A 21,180-nucleotide genomic window follows, 5' to 3' on the forward strand; every position below is an offset into this window, starting at 1 on the left:
TGTGAGGAGGAGGGCTTTCATGTGACAGCTCTAGTGACCAGAGCAGACGTCCTGTAATGGAATGCTGGGATATCTGACTCTTACAGGTAATGATTGCTTAAGAGCTAGCAGTCTTAAACTAGAACAGCAGAATAATCAGATGACCTAGCAACCTAAATCTCATCAGTGATCTCTCTCTCTGTCTCTCTCTCCTTTTATTCTTCAGTTACACATTGAAATCAGAAGGCTATAATAGAAGACCAAGTGGTCGTCGCCATAGCAAAAGCAATCCAGAGAGTTCCTTAACATGGAAACCTCAGGAGCAGGGTGTAACAGAGATGGTTTCGGAAGAGGGTGGCAAGGGTGTGAGGCGTCCCCATTGCACAGTGGAGGAGGTAAGCCCTTTCAGCCTGGTATCTTAAAGAAATGTTTTTAATGACTTTTTGAGTAATAATTTGTGTACTGTGACATACAATTCAAAAGGTACTGAAGGGGTACAGTGATTATAAGTGTCCCAGTGTCTGTCCCTTCCTGGCCTCCCCAGCCTGCTTTGACTCATAATAAGTACTGTTGTTGTACGGTCAGTACCCGGAGCTACTCTGGACATGCATCTCTGAGTCAGTTTCAGATGTTAAGAAAGGATCCCATTAGGAAGAGATTGCTTTTCAACTTTATTTATTTATTTTTTTTGAAGACAGGGTCTCTCTATAGCCCTGGCTGTCCTGCGATACCCTGTGTAGACTAGGCTGACCTCTTAACTCACAGAAATTTGTCTGTCTTGCCTCCTGAAAGCTGGGATAAAACACGTGCACCGTCGTGCCCTGCCTTACTTACTTTGATGAACTTTAGTAGCTGTGTTCAGTAGAGGTGGTGAATGATGCTCCGCTCTGCTTTTCCTCCCTTTCAGAGTATGTAGTAAGAGGGGGAGATGATAGTCCTTCATTTCTCCACATGGCAGTGTTGAGCATGATTTCTGTCTCTGCTGTTTCCCAATTCCACCCACTGTTTGAATTTGGTGGGTGGTTTGGGAGCTGCTTGGTTCATCAAAGAAATATTTATTCAAGTCCTAGATACTGCACTAGTTTTTAGTAATTCGGGTTGTGAATCCTAGATTTGGCCCCTGCCTTCAGCAGTTTTACATAACTTATAATTCGGCAGACAAGCCAAAGGAATTGTGGGCCAGAGGCCCTCTGTAGAATTTCAGAAGAGAAGCCTGAGTGTTTCAGGAGATCTGAGATATGACTAAGCAGATAGCAGATAAGGTGGTGGGCAGTTAGTCTTAGCAAGGACACGTTTGTTAATTGAGAATAATACATAGCATACAGGGAGAACCTGAGGCCCAGATTTCAGCTCTGGATAAATATATGTCACTGACCAAGATACCCTGTGTGTTTAGGGGGAAGATGCTGACTTCAGTTTTGGACATTGTTTAAAGTGCCCGTGAAACACGCAAGAAGACCTCTCCTGTAGACTCTTGGATATAGGTGATGGGAGTTTTGAGAAGAAGGCAGGGTTAGAGACATGTTTCTGAATTTTCTACATATTGTTGTAATTTAGTTCAAGGGAGCTGATAAGAGTATTCAGGGGAAGATGTAGTGTGAGACGAGATATGGGCAGAGCCGTCAGCACTTATGGCAGGCAGAAGAGAGCCTGACGGGCAGTGAAGACTGATTGGAAGAGGTTACTGTCCAGGAAGGCCAGGCGAGGTCCGCTGGGTGAGGTGCACCACAAATAATTAATTAATGTGGCTGCAAGGCCATTGGTGATGTAGACTCTTAATTATGAAGTGGATTCTTTCTGTTAATTTCTGGTCAACTCAGCTTTTTTCAACTTAATTCTGTCAAAGACGCAAATGCCTCCAAGATCTAGCACAGTGGTTCTTAACCTTTCTCATGCTGCGACCCTTTAATAAATAGTTCCTCATGTTGTGGGGACCCCCAACCTTAAAATTAGTTTTTGCTGCTACTTCATAACTGTAATTTTGCTACTGTTGTGAATCGTAATGTAAATATCTGATGTGCAGGTGGTCTTAGGCCACCCCTGTGAAAGGGCTGTTGGGATCAGGACCCATAGGTTGAGAACCGCTGATCTGTCAGACAATGTAAACGAGTGAAGTAGCGTGGAAAGCAAATGGCCTACCTAAAGGTGGTAGCTCCAGGCCGTTGATTCGTTTTTTTTCTAAAGAGGTCAAGATTTTAGATTTTTAAGTTTTCTTTTTTTTTTAAAGTTGGTATTTAATTAAAGCAATTTTAAGAACAGTGTTCCTCAAATAAAGTTCATCTGTGGGCTGCATCTCACCAGCCAGTGTCTGGTTAAATTTGAGTTTAGGCTTCATGAGCTTCTACTCACCTTGCATATTTTCTTATCCAGGGTGTCCAAAAGGATGAAAGGGAGAAATACCGAAAGTTATTGGAGCGACTTAAAGAAGGTAGTCATGGAAACACTCTCCCTCCCGTATCTTCACATCATAGGTAAGAACTGACGAGTGCTTTCTTAGCATATATCCTTAGTGTATATCCTTTGCTAACATGTGTCCTTAGCATGTACCTTTCTTCTGTTTCTAGCGAGGTGCTGGTGTGAAGCGAGCTGGCCGTGGAGCTTGTTTGACACTGTAGTGTAGTGGCTTACAAAATGTAGTTTTCCGTTAGCTTTACAGACCTTTGCCTACATGAACTCTTTTTTTTTTTTTTCTGGGAAGGGGGATGTTTTTGTTTCTCATTATTTAGCACAGGCTGGCCTAGAACTTATAATTCTTCTGCCCCAGCCTCCCACATGCTGAGATTATACCCATTGAAAACCACTTCCAACTTATATGAACTCTTACTCATGTACAGAAAGGGAATCAACTCGCCCAGTCTCCTCGACACAGTTATCTGTGTCTCTGCCTTTGTCCTAGCTCCTTTCTTCTGTTCCCTTTTTATCTTTTTTTTTTTTTTTTTTGATTTTTCGATACAGGGTTTCTCCGTAGCTTTTGGTTCCTGTCCTGGAACTAGCTCTTGTAGACCAGGCTGGCCTCGAACTCAGAGATCCTCCTGCCTCTGCCTCCCCAGTGCTGGGATTAATGGCGTGTGCCACCACCACCCAGCACCCCTTTTTATCTTCACTCCCTCACAGCCTCTCCTGTATTTCATTTTTCCTTTCTCCTCCCCATACACACACACAGTCTCCGAGGCATCTAGTGATTGCATTTTAGAATCCTCTGCTTAGGAATAAGAGCAAAGTCATAAGAAGTTTGCTTGTTAATTCAACATGCAGGTGATTTGAAAAGATGTACTTTTATCTGGAGGAGTAGGCAGGAAGGTGTAAGCTCAGGATTTCAGTTCGCGTGGTAATTCTAACAAGTGATTGCAAATACACAGAGTCCTCTGAAGTGTGGAATGATACACACAGTCGTATGAAGTGTGGGACTTCAAGCTGAGTCTCAGGATTGTCTAGCTTATTGAATGCAGAAAGAACAAATTATCATTTGGAAGTTTAACTTTGGTTATTGCACATCATAGGTTTTTGTTGTCGTCCTGATTTTAAAGGTTGGAATGTTAGTCCTTTCTCTGCGTGACTAAGGCCTTACCTTTTGTGCCTGAGCTGATCTTTCTCCTTTTGTCTTTTTAAGTTCTCAGAGAAGTCAGATGGACACGTTAAAGACCAAAGGCTGGGTGGAGGAGCAGAGTCATGGAGTCAGAACAACCCACTTTGTTCCGAAACAGTGTGAGTTCCAGACTGAGCTCCATCATAAGACATTGACCTTGGCTCATGTGAGCGCATGCTTATGAGGTTGCAAATCAGTACACTATTCAAAGATGCTATATCAAGCTGTATTGTCAGACTTCAAGGCATTGGCTAGCACTTACTTGAAGTTTTATTTTAAAAAAGAAAAATGCTATTAAGGTTCAGTTGATTAATTAGGATTAATGCCTGTATAGTAGTATATTTTGTGAGACTAAAATTAATTTACTTCATATTAACTGTCTTATCTTTCTCCAATACTGTTCACTGAATGTCTTTAGCTTATTGAATGATCTGTTATCAGTTTGTGATCAAGCTTATATTGAAGGAAGAAAAAGTGACATGCATTTTAGAGGTGCTTGTGTGTGCGGCAGCCAGTGGCTTTGGAGTTCACGTTAACACCAGTGCAAACAAATGTGCTGATACTGTGAATCTGACAGTTGACATTCCAGCCTGGGATTGGCAAGTAAAGGATCTTTTCTTTCCATCCCCACAGACAGAGTTGTTGAAACAAGGGGACCTCTCTGTTCAATGAGAAGTGAGAAGAGGTGCGTGGCCCTTTTAATTCTAAGGTTTCATTGAGAGTAAGTCTTCTCACAAGTCACATTTATGAATACCCACGAGGAACCGTGGGCCTCCTCGGTCTGCTAACTAGTCAGCACTGTGAGTAGGTAGATAGTTCTTAAGTCAGACTTCCAAACTGCCGTCGTCTTGTAGCCACCGGGGCTTCGGGAAAGACGTGGGTGACATCCCCAATGGCCACTGTCTCAAACATAGGAACAGTGAAGGTAGTTCTGCTTTCCTTAGGATTTTGGATGGTTATATCTTTATAGCAGACTTGGCCAGCAGTGGCCAGGGTCCAAATCTGGCCCGTCTGGTTTAAGTGAGCCACAGAGGTGAGGAAGTGTGAATAGGGCTGCAAAACCCGAAGTTTGTCCCGGGCCTTCCCAGAGAGGCTTGTTGACCACTTTAAGGGAACTTAACTGTTTAGTGTTTATAAATTTATAAATTATGTGCCAGGATGGGTTCTGGAAGGCATAAACATATCCCCAGAGAGCTCAAAATGGGGTGATTGTTAGCGAGTATCACTCACATGCTGTGACTCTTAGGGACTTCCTAAGAATCGAAATAAATTGATATATTAATATGTAAACAGAAATTGTACAGGAAAGTTTTAAAAGTTTGTAAAGTTGACAACTTTTCACAAGGCTAATTGAAATTCCATTTCAGATAAATTGTGTAGGTGTTACTGTTTAGATTGATTTTGCCTCAGAGGGTTCAGCCCATTGTGATAGGGTAAGCATGGCAAGGTAATGATAGATCAGAAAACAGAGGAAGGGAATGCTGGCTTGAAAGCAGCCTCCCAGCTTGCAGTCTCCAGAGTGCTGGTGCTCATATTCAGAGTGGGCTTGTCCCCTCTGTTGAAAAGCCTCTCATAGACACATCCAGTCGTCTAGGTGGCTCTAATCGAATCATGATTAACCATTGCAAGTTTACCACATGGACAGTACTAAGGTCTTTTACCAACTTGGCAATAGCTAAGCTCCCTTGGACCATAGCTGCTGTGATCTTAAAAGTGTTAGGTAGATGACCATAGGCAGCTCCCTGCAAGGAGGGTACCTTTCTTCTTGAGGCAGGCAGTCTTCAAAATGATTTTACAGGACTGGCAAGATGGTTCAGGAGCTTGCCACCAAGTCTGAAGTTTGATCCCCAGAACCCACTGGTAGAGAGAACCAACCTCCTGAGGTTGCCCTCTGATGTACACTGTGTATTGTAGAACTTCTGTCACCCGTCCAGTAAAGTGTGAGAGTACCAAGAACAAAGAAACCACTTAGTCTTAGTAATAATACAACAGTAAATAAGACAAGGTCACAGTTTTGTGCTTTAGACCCATGGCCAGTTTCTTATTTTAAGGAAAAGTACCTGGGGGGACAGGCAGTTGGGGTGAGTTTTAACAGTACTAATCTTTTTAAGTAATTACATCATCCTTGTCCATCCCTTTCGTCCTTTGGCTCAGCATTTTCTTTCCGAGTCTTCTATAAGCTTGGCTAAAATCTTCCAGCAGTAACCATGCTACATCCTGACTGCTAAACTGCCTTTAAAGTTCCTTTGTCACTGCTTTCCCACCCTTCTCTTCTTAAGAGAATGGGCAGGGAGGGGTGTGTGGGGTGTGTGTGTGTGTATGTGCGCGCGTGGAGGTCAGAGGTGGAGGGATGTGTGTGTGTGTGTGTGTGTGTGTGTGTGTGTGCGCGTGCGCACGCGCGCGCGTGTGGAGGTCAGAGGTGGAGGGATGTGTGTGTGTGTGTGCGCATGCGCGCGCGTGTGGAGGTCAGAGGTGGAGGGATGTGTGTGTGTGCGTGTGGAGGTCAGAGGTGGAGGGATGTGTGTGTGTGTGTGTGTGTGTGTGTGTGGAGGTCAGAGGTGGAAGGATTGTGTGTGTGTGTGTGTGCGTGCGTGCGTGCGTGTGGAGGTCAGAGGTGGAAGGATTGTGTGTGTGTGTGTGCGTGCGTGCGTGCGTGTGGAGGTCAGAGGTGGAGAGATTGTGTGTGCGTGTGGAGGTCAGAGGTGGAGGGATGTGTGTGTGTGTGTGTGTGTGTGTGTGTGTGCGTGTGGAGGTCAGAGGCGGAAGGATTGTGTGTGTGTGTGTGTGTGTGTGTGCGTGCGTGCGTGCGTGTGGAGGTCAGAGGTGGAGGGATTGTGTGTGCGTGTGGAGGTCAGAGGTGGAAGCATTAGATTTTTTCCTCAGTCATTTTCTACTTTTTTTAGACAACGTCTCTAATTGAACCTGGAGCTTGTTGCCTGGCTGGCCAGCAAGCCTTAGCCTCCTGTCTCTTCCTCCCTGGAGCTGGGCTATAGCATGTGCTGGTGCACCCGGCTTTTACATGGGTCCCAGATGCAAATTCACTATTTTCCTGACTCATCTACCTCCGCAGTCTTTGGATATAGGGTCTTACTCTGTAAGTAAGCTGACCTCAAGCTCTGATCCTTCTGCCTTTGCCTACTGAGTGTTGAAGTTACGGGCATGTACCACCTCTTCCTACACTTCATCCTCTGTAAAATTACCCTCAGACAAGGTTCCAGATTGCAGCGAAAATAGAGCCATTCTTCACCTTCTAATACCACGGACCTTGTGTGGACCTCATGAGTATGTCTAATGTCCGTATTTCTGTCGGCATCTGGTCTTCTCAGCACCTGTCAGAATCTTCCGTTCATCTCTGCTTTTGGCTTTCTACAGCGTCTCTCTCACCGGTGTCTCTGTTTCCCTGTAGTTTTCTTCAGACTGTTCCAAAATTGTAGGCTCCAGAGAGAGGTCTAGTCCCAGCAGGAACTGCACTTCTCTGGGACCAGTCCTTCATGTTATTTCCTTCCGCTGCCTGCTACAGTGCCCAGTAGAGAGAGACAACCTGAGGGAGGCTTCTGTAGCTCAGTTTCAGAGAGGCCAGTCCTCACGGGGAGGAAAACATTAGCATGGCCCAGTTTATTTACAGCAGGTCAGTGTTCTCAAGACCACTTTTGTTTAGAGATCAGTGAATCCTAATTTCAAAATTTAAAAGAAAAAAAAAATTAAGACAGGATCTTATTTAGCCCAGGCTAGCCACAAATTCATTATGTAGCCTTGAGCAACTGATCTTCCTGCTCTCAGTTCCCTAGGTTCTCGTATTACAGATGTGCACTACTAATAAATCTTATTCTGGAACTACATGTACCGTGTTCAACAGCAGAAGTCTGTAAGTTCTCAATGGTTTCCTTCTCAGGTACTCAAAAGGGAGAGCTGACACAGAGAAGGTGGCGGGACTCCGATTTGAAAAAGAAGGTGTAAGTAGAAGCCCTTGGTAAAGTGTGTATCAGTTGGTTTTTGGTTTTTCAAGACAGTGTTTCTCTGTGCAGCCCTGGCTGTCCTAGAACTCACTCTGTAGACCAGGCTGGCCTTGAACTCACAGAAATCCACCTGCCTCCCAAGAACTGGGATTAAAGGAGTACGCCACCACCACCCGGCCTACTTTCAGTGTGAGTATTAGAATCATTGTTTCAGTGATCTCTGTAGACATACTCAGGTTTTTAATGATAAACATTTAGTGTCTGACAGAGGTATATCCCCCCCCCCCCCCACTTTTGAGGCAGGGTCTCACTGTGTAGCCTTCGTTGATCTGAAGCTTACTATATAGACCATATTGGCCTCAAACTTGTAGAGATCCAGTTGCCTCTGCCTCTAGATTAATTAATTAGAGGTAATTAATTAATTACCTGGGATTACAGGTATGCATGACCACACCCCAACACAGAAATAGATTTACTGAATCTTTGTTACTTATATTTTAGTTACATAGAATTACAAAGTGGTAAGCATTCCCTTATCTAATGTTCTGATGGACTCTTGTGTTTATCACTTGTCACTCACTCAGCCAAAGCAAAGAATGCTGACAGTCTTAGCACTTAGGGAGGCCCAAGTCTAGACAACACAGTGAGAGCTGTTGTTTCTGTAAAATGAAGGAGGGAGCCGGGCGGTGGTGGCGCACGCCTTTAATCCCAGCACTCGGGAGGCAGAGGCAGGCGGATCTCTGTGAGTTCGAGACCAGCCTGGTCTACAAGAGCTAGTTCCAGGACAGGCTCCAAAACCACAGAGAAACCCTGTCTCGAAAAACCAAAAAAAATAAAAAAATAAATAAATAAAAATGAAGGAGGGAGTGGTCTGCCTGGCAGTCAGCAAGAGCAAAGAATGCTTACTGATCTCTGGAGAATACTGTAGCTCTACTCCAAAGTTCTATTTCTAAACACATTTCCTAATTTGTTTTTTGTAAGGTGTGGGTTTTGTATATGTAAGGCAAGTGCTCTACCACTGAGCTACATTTCCAATCCCCAGTCCTTGGGGTTTTGTGGAGGCTTCATTATGTATGCATGAGTTAATTAGCAGCCATTAGTGATAGCCTTGCTTTTCTACAATAGATTTTTTTTTAAATACAGATTTGAAATAGAGGACTAGACTGTAGTTCGGTGGTATTTTCTACAATATATTTTTTTATACAAATATGAAATAGACTAGACTGTAGTTTAGTAGTAGTGTTTGTTTAGCATGTTAAAGGTCTTAGGTTCCAACTCCAGTACAGAAAGAGGAATAAATAAATTGAAGCAGGTTTAATTAACACAGGCTGACTTTGAATAAGGACAGAAGTAAATTCTTGTGTATAATGCGTGCCTTTCTAAACTATACAGACACCTTTAACTACACTTTAGATGGGGATAGGAACTGAAAATGCTTTCCTTCCTACTCCCCAAGGAATGTGAGTGCTTCAGTTTGCAGTTGATATGCCCCGTGAACCTTTGTTTAACCCTGAAGCTTCCGCTCACCTGTGCCCTGGCATACAGACAGGCTGGGTCTTTTTTATGGTCTAGAGAGTTGTCAGTTCTCCTATTCATTCTGTCTTCAAGTTAGTGCCAGAGTTTCATTTTTTTTCTTAATTTTATAGACCTAATTATAAAAAATATCATACACCAAAACTAACCAGACCCAAAGTCTATACATCTCAGTGAACTGCACAGTTAGAAAGGCCACTTGGAGCAGAGGCTGTGTGGCTTCACGGTAGATTTCGCACTTTCACTATTGAATCTATTTTTATGCATTTATTCACCACCCAAAACGAAAATCCATGACAGTTAAAACTAGAAAACAATTAGCTTTATATCTTCTTTCATAACATAAACAGTTTTATGTTCCATATGTAGTGTGTGTTGTATGTACAAGAGGAACCAAGTCAATGTTGAAACTCTTTTGGTCAGACAAGGGTTCACCAATTGGAACCTGATCTGTCAGAAGAAGTGTCTGCTCGGCTGCGCCTTGGAAGTGGGAGCAATGGCTTACTCAGGAGAAAAGTGTCCGTGCTTGAAGCGAAGGAAAAGAACTTCCCGAGCCGAGAAAAGGAGAGAAGATCAGATCTCTTTGAGCTTACAGAGGTATGGTTCCTGTGTGGGTCAGCCTGTCTCTAAACTGAAACGCATGCTTTGTTTTGAGGCGTTTCTCTAGATAAGGACTGAGTAGATGAAGTTTAAAAACAAAACAAGACCTGGACTCTGGGTCTTCTTATATTGGCTATGTTGATTATTTGTCTGTGTGAAGGTTGCTTGATAGATCAGTATACTTGGTTTTGGGGGTCTTGGGATTTTTTTCTTTCATTACTTAGCCCAGGATGGTCTGGATCTCACGGCAGTCCTCTTGCTGCTGCCTCTCAGCTGCTGGGCTTACGACCATGTGCTATCACATCGCTGTAATTGATTGGTTTTCTACCCTTCAGATGTTTTAAGTTTTAAAATGGGCTATCAAGAATGAATGTATTGAACATTTTTAAAATTACGATTTTCTAAAACAATCTTTTTTTATTGATTACCGTACTTGAATATAGTGAAAAAATAGTAAATAGTAAAGCCATAAAATAACAAAATTGTGTGGCAAGGAAAGAAACAATAGTGGAAATATTTTGATTGGGTTCATAAACTAAATATATATCTGCATAATTCATTAAAATAATTAAAGGAAGATATCCTTTATTAAGACTGTTTTGGTTTGGTTTTATTTTTTTCTGAGACAGGAGTTCTCTGACTCTTTTAGAACTTGCTCTCTGGACCAGGTTGGCCTGGAACTCACAAAGATCCACCTGCCTCTGCTTCTCAAGTGCTGGATTAAAGGTGTGCACCACTGCCGCCTGGCTTATTAAGACTGTTTTATAGTTGTAAATTTGAATGTTTTTACACTGCAGTTTTGTAGCTCTTGAATAGTGACTGTTCTCAAAGATCATCAGGTGTTGCTGAGATGAAAGGCATTTTCTCACTCAGGCTTTTGATACCTGCTAGTGGTTCTGTGCTAAATCCATGTCCTCTGGACCTTCTAATTCAGGACATGGAAAAGGAAATCAGTAATGCCCTGGGCCATGGTCCACCAGATGAGATCCTAAGCAGCGCTTTCAAATTGCGAATTACTCGAGGAGATATCCAGACCTTAAAGAACTATCAGTGGCTCAATGATGAGGTCAGTTCTCTCTTCCTGCTTTGTCACCTGCTTATAATCAAAGTGACTTCTACCCAGTTAGAAGGGGCTGGGGAAGCAATTTCTGTTCCGCTGCCTTTTCTTTTAGTGCCAGGGATTGGACAGACAAGCAAGTGCTCCACACTGAGCTATAGCCTCTGCCCTCTTGTTTTTCCTCTTGTCTTCTGTTTTAAGACAAGTTTCCACTAAGTTGTCCAGGCTGGCCTTATGTTAAAGAGCTCAGACACACCTTGAACCCTGTTGTGATCCTCCTGCCTCACTTCATCCTCCGGAATAACTGGGTCATAGCTTTCACACAGCCCCAGGTGTTCTTTCTTGTTTTGTTTTTTCATGCTTGAAATTGAACCTAGGCTCTTGTGCAAACACTCTCCCGCTGAGTTATGCATCACTTGATTAGTAATATGAAAAGCAAAACATCTCATTTAAAATGTATTGGAGTGGGGGTGGTAGCAAATGCTTTAATACCAGCAGAGGCAGGCAGATTTCTTGAGTTCAGGGCCAGCCTGTTCTACATAGCAAGTTCCAGGCCAGCCAGGGCTACATAGTGAGACCTTGTCTCTACCCTTCTCCCCCCAAGAAAAGGTATTGCCCACGGTTGGTTCTGATGATTACAAAGCCCAGTCTCAATGCCTACAGCTTTATTGTCTGCTGTTGGTACAGTGATGGAGAATGGGTCTGGGCCCTCACACACGGGAAGGGGAGAGGACTGTGGCAATCTCTCCCTTCAGCTTCCTCATAAGAGTAGTCTCATCCATGGGTAGAGTGTTCCTGAGTGAATTATTGCCTACTGCCGACACGCTGAGTATTAGATTCTTGTGTAAGTATTTCCAAGAAAGGACAGAAGTAGGATGCAGCAGTTAGGACCCACACTTGGTTCCCAGCACCCACATCCTTTGGCCTAACAGCCTGTAACTCCACCTGCAAAGGATCTTTGTCTCTGGCTTCCATGGGAACCTGCACTCAGCGTGCATATGCTCATATATACACACATAGTTAAAAATAAACCTTAAAGTCACTCAGTTTGTTGTCTGTATAACATAGTCCACAAAAGCTGCCTTAGTTCTTACTCCTTTTTCAGCTAGCTGTTCTGTCCTCAGTTTTCTCATTTGCTCCTTTTGCTCCATCTCCCTATGTCACAAGCCCAGTTACATGAAAATATGGCTTTTTGTTTTGTATTGTTTGTTTTTCAAGACAGGATTTCTCTGTGTTGCTTTGGAGACTGTCCTGGAACTTACTCTGTAGACCAGGTTGGCCTTGTACTCACAGAGATCCACCTGCCTCTGCCTCTGCTGGGATTAAAGATGTGCACCACCACCCAGCGATACTGTCATTTGTAAATGTAATGTAAGTGTAAATTTGCTTATTATAAAGTTTTTGAAAAATACTTTATATTTGAAAAAATTATTGTTGAAAGGTTTCATAAATATTTTGGCACTTTCCTTCCAGGAAATATAACTGAATTGAGGTATATTTTGGATGTAGTGCTATAGTTAATAGTTCATTTTCTGCATAACAGTTGCATATGCCTTTTTATTATTGCATAGAAATGTGATTCATGTGCTTCAAAATTATAGTCACATGACTTGCTGGTTTTCATTTAGGGAGATGATCCAGTACTAGAAATTGAATCCAGGGTCTTGCATGTACTAGGCTGTTGAGTTCAATCCATAGCCCTTTATTCTTCCTTGTCTTGCTCATTTGTACTGAAGTTGTTTTCTGACTTCTTGCATGGACTGTTTTTTCCCTAAGCATCTCACTTCCTGATTCAGGTAGCAGTTTAATTTTGTAATGTATTTGCCATGTTCCAAATTTTAATCTTTTGGTATTTTACAGGTCATTAATTTTTACATGAATCTTTTAGTGGAAAGGAGTAAAAAGCAAGGCTATCCAGCACTTCATGCATTCAGTACGTTCTTCTATCCTAAATTAAAGTCTGGGGGTTACCAAGCAGTGAAAAGATGGACCAAAGGGGTAAATCTCTTTGAACAAGAGCTTGTTCTGGTACCTATTCATCGGAAGGTGCATTGGAGCCTTGTGGTGAGTTGAGAAGGTTAATTGTTGGAGCTTGGTTATAGATTCCTCCTCTTCTTCTCTTTCCCCTTCCTTCTCTCTTCTCTCTCCCTCACTTCCCTTCTTTCCCTGACCACCTCTTCTCACTTTCCTCCTGCCCCCTTCCTTCTCCCTTTTTCTCTGTTCCCATATCTTTCCTTTCTTGTCTTAGGGATCAATTCCTGAACCTTGCACATGCTAAAAAAGGATTGTACTGCTAATTGTACCCCAGTTGCAGCAAAGGCTGCTGTCACTCCTCCAGTGAGAAAGGCCAGCTCTGTAGAGTCCTTTTTCTAGGTGTTCACTTGTTCAGCTTCGGAAGCTACAGGCATGCTTTAGAAGGAGCTCTGATTCTATCAGGAAAGGTGTAGGGGGAAGTCCCATGCTAGGAGGATTACTGGTACCTTTGTATAGGAATTGAAGTTTGTCCTATTTATCTCAAACCGTGTGTGTTTTACAACTTCAAGTAAAAGTTCTGAAATCTGTTCATATTGCTACATATGTTAAAAAGTTTTAAATGCTCTTATTTTTAGAAATTAAATCATACTACTATTAATGCTTACATGTTTCTGGCATGGTTTGGTACTGGCATAGTAGCACATGTCGAGATCCCAGTATGTAGGAGGCTGGGGGAGGAGAATCTGGAGTTCAGTCTGGGCTACATAGTGAGACTTTATCTCAGTAAAAATCAAATAGCAGAAAAGGATGTCTGCCTGAGAATTTTTGCCTTTTCCCATATAGGTGATGGACCTAAGAAAAAAGTGTCTTAAATATCTGGATTCTATGGGACAGAAAGGCCACAGGATCTGTGAGATTCTTCTGTAAGTATGGTCTGAAAGTCTCGCTGCTGTGCTGTCTTTCCTCCACTGGATCTCTCTTCTGTTTAATACTGGGGCGCTCTGGGTGGCTGTCTTAATGCAGTTATGAAGTAATGTGTCATGATATGAAGTGCTTCTCTTCAGGACTCCGTCACGTCTACCTTGTTGTCTAACTAACTTAGGAGCTTATCTCAGCTGAGAGTTTCTGTTTGCGAGATCGTGGAGGGCAACTTTGCAGGCGTTTCGGTGTAAGGCATATTCTCCACAATCCTGACTGGAATCAGATTTCCTTGAAATTAGAATTCTGGGTATTCTGAAATACTCAGGGAGTCTTGGCCTGCAGTCCTAGAGTCAACTTATAACTGTATTTTCTGAGAGTGGAACTCGATTCATAGAACTCAGGGATATTTTTTAAGTAAAATGTATGCTTTGTGTAGGCAAATATTCCAAATTCAATAGTCTCCATTGTCGTCAGGTGTCGTCCAGGTGAGCATCAACAAGACAGGCAGTGCAGAACCAACCTGTGTGGACCGTGCTTTGTCCCAAAGGATGAAAGTTCCTCTGTTTTCCCGTGTTTCAGGAACCTCCTTTGTATTGTTATTTTTGCCTTTAGAGGCCATTATTAAGTAAAATAATTGTTACCTGGACACAAGTATTCTGCTAATAGGACAGCAAGTACATATAGATGGGTGGTATAGAGCAGGGCTTCTTAAATAGTCCCCACTTCCCTTTTCACTTGAGAAATTTCTGTGTGGTTCTAGGTACATAAAATGGTATACAATCAAACATTTTCTAATAAAAAGTGGGTCCTGGGGATTAAACTTAAGTGGTCAGGGTTGGCATCAAGCATCTTTACCAGCTGAGCCATTTTGCTGACCCCAGTTTTCTTCCCCACAAGACAGAGTTTCTTTTTGTAGCCTTGGCTCTCCTGGAACTCTCTCTGTAGACCAGGCTGGCCTTGAACTCACACAGATCTAGCTCTCTCTGCCTTGTGAGTGCTGAGATTGAAGCACAAATAGCAGTTTTTAAAATCAGACATTCTAACATGATACAACCCAGAGATATCTTTGAATACTTTTATGCTGGGTAGAAAAATAGTATAAGTCTGTTTTCTATAGTTAGACAAATTTGTTTCTATAGGAGCAAAAACCTTACAGTTAAAAAAAACAGTGGAATTGCTAATGTATGGGAGTCTTGTGTCTGAGGTGAGGCGTGTCAGTCAGCATTGGTTGGTGGTGTGATGGAACAATCAGTGTATAGTACGCTTGTGGTTTCTTGAGAACCAAGGCTGTAGTGAAACGGCTACTGCTGATGCTGCTGATGTAGCATGGGCCCAAACTGCCCAAACACTGCATTAGTTCATAATATCATAGTATAAACTATTTCATCACACATTTGATTATGGTTGTTGAACATTGAGAAACCTTCTGCTGTGGCCATAGTTCTGTGACCGTCATCTTTAGTCACGTGACTCCATATCAAGTTGTAACCAACACTTTAGAAATTCAGGGGTGTATATTGTGAATGGTACCAGATTTCCTCATGCTACTTAGAGCAGTGTGCAGTCTAAAAATTATGAATTGCTTATTTCTAGAATTTTCCATTTTATATTCTTGGATTGAGGTAACTGAAAGCACAGAAAGTAAGACCTTGGAGAAGAGAGACTCCATTAGTAATTGCTAGAAACCTCCCTTAAAAGCATAGCTCCAGGTTGGAGAGATGGCTCAGAGGTTAAGAGCACTTATTGCTCTTCCAGAGGTCCTGAGTTCAATTCCCAGCAAACACATGGTGACTCACAACCATCTGTAATGAGATCTGGTGCCCTCTTCTGGTGTGCAGGCATACATGCAGAACACTGTATACATAACAAATCTTTTTTTTTTTTTTGTGGAACATACACACGTGCAGGCAAAATGGCAATGCACATAAAATAAAAATATATCTTTGGGGCTAGAGTGATGGCTCAATGGATTCATAAGCATTTGCTCTTATAGAGGACCCAGGCTCGGTTCCCAGTCCCCAAATGGCAGCTCACAACCACGTGTAACTCCATTGCCAGGACTCTCATATCCTTTTCTGGCCTCAATGGGCACAAGGTATATACAGACACACTGTCAAAACACTCACTCAGACACAGAAAATAAAACTAAACAGTGTGTGTTGTGTGTGTGTTGGGTCGGGGGGGAGGGATTAGCAATGTCCAGGAACCTTTCAAAGATAGGAAGGTAAATACAATAAAATATTAACAACCAATTTGTGCTGCCCACAACTTTTGGATACATGGCTTTCTTCTGGAACATGGGATATCTACTGGGGGTGGGTGGGGTGGCACTACACCTTTAAGAACACCAATTATCCCAATAATTGCTCTTTGTAAACTGAATATAGCTTATTTGTTCATCCTTACTAACGTTAAAAGCAGGAGCTACATTTGCTGTAGATTCAACTGTGGGGTTGTCACTACTGTGACAACCACCATGACCAAAACCAACTTGGGGAAGACAGGGTTTCTTTAGCTTATACTTCCACGTTGTAGGCCATCACTGATCTAGGAGAAGAACTCAAACAGTGAGGGATCCGGAGGAAGGAGCTGACGCAGAGGCCATGGAGGGGCACTATCTACCAGCTTACGCTACACAGCTTGCTCAGTCTGCTTTCTTATAGAACCCAGGACTACTACATCAGGGAAGGCACTACCCACAATTGGCTGGGTCCTCACTTATCAATCATTAATTAATAAAACTCCCTATCTCATGGAGGCACTTTCTTAATGGTTCTTTCCTCATTGCTAACTAGCTTGTGTCATGTTGATGTGCTTTGCATGTACAACCAATCAGCACAATGAAGTAGTTATGCTTTAGGGGGCGGGGCACTCGAGACAGGGTTCCTGAACTGTCCTGGAACTCACTCTGTAGACCAGGCTGGTCTCGAACTTGCTGAGATCTACATGCCTCTGCCTCTGAAGTGCTGGGATTAAAGACTGCCAGAGGAGCTATGCTATCTTTTTTTTTTAATTTTATGTGACTTGGTGTTTGCATGTCTGTATGAGGGTGTCGGACACCGTGAAACTGGAGCCACGGACAGTTATGAATTGCCATGAGGGTAGGGGAAATTGAACCTGGATCAAATGGAAGAGTAGTCAGTGCTCTTAACTACTAAGCCATCTCTCCAGCCCCCTTGTTTGTGATATTTGTCTCTTTCCATTAGGAGAAAAATTTAATTCCCCATTGTAAGAGTACCTAATACTAAGGATTAAACTTATTGTTAGCTGGGTATGGTGGTGCATGTCTGGGAGGCAGATCTCAGTGAGTTCAAGGCCAGCCTGATCTGCAGATTTAAGTTCCAGGACAGCCAGAGCTACACAGAGAAACCCTGTCTCAAAAAACAAAAAAGACTTATTTGCGGCCAGGCATGGTAGCTCATGCCTTTAATCCTAATTTGGGAGATTGAGACAGGAGGCTCTTGGATTGGAGGCAGTCTGGACTTTTGTACAAATAGAAAAGATCTTTTCTTTTTGTTGGACTCATATAGAAGGCTATAAAGCATTAAGGCACCTAAAATTCTTACCTCCTGAAAGCAATTTCAACCCTGTTGGGGACAGTGTTATTCTAGTTGAGAATCTGCATCGTAGTCCTGCATAATTTTATTCTATATTCAAGTTAGAAGGTCTGATTTGTAGAATTTGAGGACTTTGAGATTAAAATTAAAATTGAGGTTAAAATTAATTACTTATAGTACTTAAGAATATATCTCCTGAGGCAGAGAGATAGCTCAGTGGTTAAAATCACTTGTTCTTGCAAAGGTCCCTGATTCAGTTCCCAGCATCCACATGGTGGCCCACAACTCTCTGTAATTCCAGTTTTGGGGATCCAGTGCCCTCTTCTGGCCTCAGTGGCAGGAGACACACATGATACACATAAATACATACAGGCGAACACTCATACACAAATACTTTTTAAACTCTTTATAGCCTGTTGTGGTGGACACACTGTAATACCAGCACTTGGGATACAGAGGCACAGGGATCTCTGAGTTCAAGGCCAGCCTCATCAACACAGTAAGGCCATGTCTTAAAAACAAAAAACAAAAATACATCTCCCAAGAATAAGGAATTCTCTTCTATAACTGCAGTGATATTACCCATGCTTAGGAAGTTATATATCAGTAAAGTCATTTTTAGTGAATGTTCGTGTATGTATGGCTACACATAGGAACTGGTGTCTGTGTGACACAGCCCAAGTGTCCTCATAAGCATCATCTGCCTGCTTTGAGACAGGCTCTCTAATTGGCCTGGAGCTCTCCGATTAGGCTAGACTGGCTGGACAGCACAACCCAGGGCTCCTCCTGTGTTTGCTTCTTGGTGCTAGGATCACAGGCACACATGCCCATGCCACACATTTTCTAAACACAGGCCCAGGCCCAGGAGCTCAGACGTGTACTCAATATCTCTTCAGCCTCCTTGAGTTTAAAACTGTTTTCTTGCCTTAAAGAAGGCGTTTCATGACTGTGACTTTTCTAGTCTAGTCTACTTTGTTTCTTCATTTCAAGTGAGAAAAGGCAAATTGTACAGTGAGTTAGCTTATTGTTGACAAGGCCAGGTTTTTTCCTATAGAGTATCTTTTATTCTTTGATGATTTACGAATGTAAATGATTTGTCTTGCTCATATCCTTTGCCAACTCCTCCCAGGCATTCCCAACATGCTCCTTTCAGAGCCCCTGCCCTTCTCATAGGTCCTTTCAAGTCTCCTGAATTCTACAGATAACTCCAAATTAAACACACAGGTATAAAAATTAAAAGCTAGTATTCACATGTGTGAGAAGGGCATACAGTGTTTGTCTGAGCCTATGTGATCTCACTTACTCTAACTTCTTTAGTCCCATCCATTTTCCTGTGAATTTCCCGATTTCATTTGTCCTTGCCATGGAGTAAAATCCCATTGTGTATGTGTAGCACATCTTTGTCATCAGTTATGGACACGTGCTGATTCCACTTCATGGCCATTGTGAAGAGAACAGCAGTGAACACAAATGTGCAGGCTTCTCCTAGGATAGAGAGTCCTTAGGGTACACATCTCAGGAGTGGTATAGCTGGGACACGTGGAAGTTGTATGTGTAGCCATCTGAGAACCCTCCACACTCATGTCCATAGTGGCTACACCAATTTACGTTTCCACCAACCGAGGATTAAGCCTTTCTTTCCCTGCATCCACACCAGGATGTGTTGTCATTTGTCTTCCCATAGCCATTCTGACTGTGGTGAGGTCACAGAGTAGTTTTAATAATGTTGAACACTTCCTACGTGCATACTACTAGCTATCGTCCTCTTTTGAGAATTCTCTGTTCGGTACCATTGTAATAGTTGGTTTTTCTCAATGTGTAGTTCCGAATTCCATGTGTATTCCAGAAACTGGTCCTCTGAGGAGTTTTCTCTCATTCTGGAGGCTGTTTTCCACCTAATTGACAGCTTCCTTTCCTCTACAGAAGCCTTTTAGTTTCATAGAGCACACTTATGGATGATGGGCCTTATTTCTAAGCATCAGACTACTATTTCGATAGTCTTTACCTTTGCCCCCAGCGTACTCCTTTCTCCCCTAGCAGTTTCAGAGTTTCAGGTCTTAGATTGAGGCCCTGGGTCCATTTGGAAATGATTTTTGTGCAGGTTGAGACATACAAGAATTTGGGTTGGATTTTTGCAGGGGATGGTAGTTAGCCAGTTTTCCCAGTACCGTTTGTTGAAAACAGCTGTCTTTTTTGTGTGTTGGGTATCTTTGTGAAAACTCAAGGTGCATGGCCTTACATCTGGTTCCTTGTTGTACCCTTCCATCTGTTATCATCCTTGAATGTGTTTGTAATCATTGTCTTGAGGTCTGGGGTTGTCACTGACGCCGTTACTGAATAGTCAGTCATTTCTACAGGACTGATGCTTTCTTGGCTCTTTCCCTGTTCCTTGGTACTGCGTTGGGATTTACTACACATCTGGTGTTATTTCTTTACGTGCTTGTTTTTTTCTTTATTATTATTAATTTAAATCTTTTGTTGTTGTTTGTTTTTGTTGGTGTGGTTTTTGGTTTTGGAGGGGTTTTTTTGTCATGTTTGTTTGTTTGTTGAGACCAAATCTGTCTACATAACCCCAACTGCCCTGGAACTATCTTGGCATTGAACTCACAGAGATCCTCCTGCCTCTACCTTCCAATTGCTGGGATTAAAGGCCTACGCCTTCACACCAAGCTGCATTCTTTTTTCTAATCAGCTATATTCTTTTAGCTGAAGTATTGGCAGTGTTGAGGTGGAACTTGGGTGTGGTAGTGATGAGTGTGTAGTTGAGAAAATAGCTCCTCAGTCCGAGAGTCCGGGTGCCTACGTGAGTTCCATATTATCCCGAGGAAGAGATGAGCTAGGACAGCCACAGCTGTTTGCTGTTCCCACCGTGCAGTTGTCATGCTCACCTTATTTCATGGACCCTTAGACTTCAGTAGCTCTACAGGATAAACAACCAAGGATAATGTGGAGTGTTTGCAGATCTTAGTTAATCAGATTGATGAGAGAGAAGTAAGGTGGGGAAGTAAGTAGAAGGATTGAGTATTAGATGGACTTTGAAGTAAAAAGAAACCAAGGTGGGTAAAATAAAAAGGAAGGGAGCATTGGGGTACTATTGGGGTCCACAGATTTTAGAGAGCATTAAAACTATAGAATATTATAGACAATAAAAGAGGAGGGGGTGGGGCTGGAGAGATGGCTCAGTGGTTAAGAGCTTTGCCTGCTCTTCCAAAGGTTCTGAGTTCGAGTCCCAGCAACCACATGTGCTCACAGCTATCTGTAATGAGATTTGGTGCCCTCTTCTGGCCTGCAGGGATACATGCAGGAAGAACACTGAATACATAATAAATAAATAAATAAATAAATCTTTTAAAAAAAGGAGGGGATATGGTTAAGAAAAGAGGGGGAGTGTATGAAACAAAGTAGAAGAAAACAGTAAAAAAAAATGCCTTCTATGGGTGGGGAGATCCTGGAGAGACAGCTCAGTGGTTAAGAATACTGGCTGCTCCTCCAGAGGACCCAGGTTCAATTCCCAGAACCCACATGGCAGCTCACAACTGTCTGTACATGTAAGCTCTGACACCCTCACACAGACATGCATGCAGGCAAAACACTGGTACACATTAAAAAAAACTTTTTAAAATATTTATTTATTTATTATGTATACAATATTCTTTCTGCATGTATGCCTGAAGGTCCAGAAGAGGGCATCAGGCCTCATTACAGATGGTTGTGAGCCACCATGTGGTTGCTGGGAATTGAACGCAGGACCTTTGAAAGATCAGGCAATGCTCTTAACCGCTGAGCCATCTCTCCAGCCCCCTACATAAAAAATTTTAAAAAGTGTCTTCTGGTAAACCAGGTGAAGAAACATAGTCCTAAAACCTCAGCAAACAAAAGCAAAACCATCCTGAGACATGCATGCCAGAGTTGAAATTGAATCATAGAAAATAAGAGGTAAAAGTAATACCCATGGATTGAATTGCTCACAGCGGCGCTGAATCGAAAGGTGAAGTCCTCAGATGTTGCTAGCTGCAG

The 21,180-nt window shown here is 42.6% G+C and overlaps 1 protein-coding gene across 1 annotated transcript in view; it reads left to right on the forward strand.

Moving 5' to 3' along the window:
- Positions 1-21,180, forward strand: part of Senp2 (SUMO specific peptidase 2) — a 45,071-nt gene that overhangs the window by 17,122 nt on the left and 6,769 nt on the right. The window contains exons 6-14 of the mRNA XM_041677991.1: positions 206-374; positions 2,350-2,450; positions 3,590-3,684; positions 4,199-4,250; positions 7,458-7,518; positions 9,478-9,651; positions 10,589-10,720; positions 12,572-12,775; positions 13,529-13,608. Of these exons, the coding sequence (XP_041533925.1) occupies positions 206-374; positions 2,350-2,450; positions 3,590-3,684; positions 4,199-4,250; positions 7,458-7,518; positions 9,478-9,651; positions 10,589-10,720; positions 12,572-12,775; positions 13,529-13,608 (1,068 nt within the window). The remainder of the gene's footprint in view (positions 1-205; positions 375-2,349; positions 2,451-3,589; positions 3,685-4,198; positions 4,251-7,457; positions 7,519-9,477; positions 9,652-10,588; positions 10,721-12,571; positions 12,776-13,528; positions 13,609-21,180) is intronic.

Source organism: Microtus oregoni, unplaced genomic scaffold, assembly GCF_018167655.1.
Source record: "Microtus oregoni isolate MIOR12 unplaced genomic scaffold, Mior012 000029F_ref0000214, whole genome shotgun sequence".
NCBI classification, from domain to species: Eukaryota; Metazoa; Chordata; class Mammalia; order Rodentia; family Cricetidae; genus Microtus; species Microtus oregoni.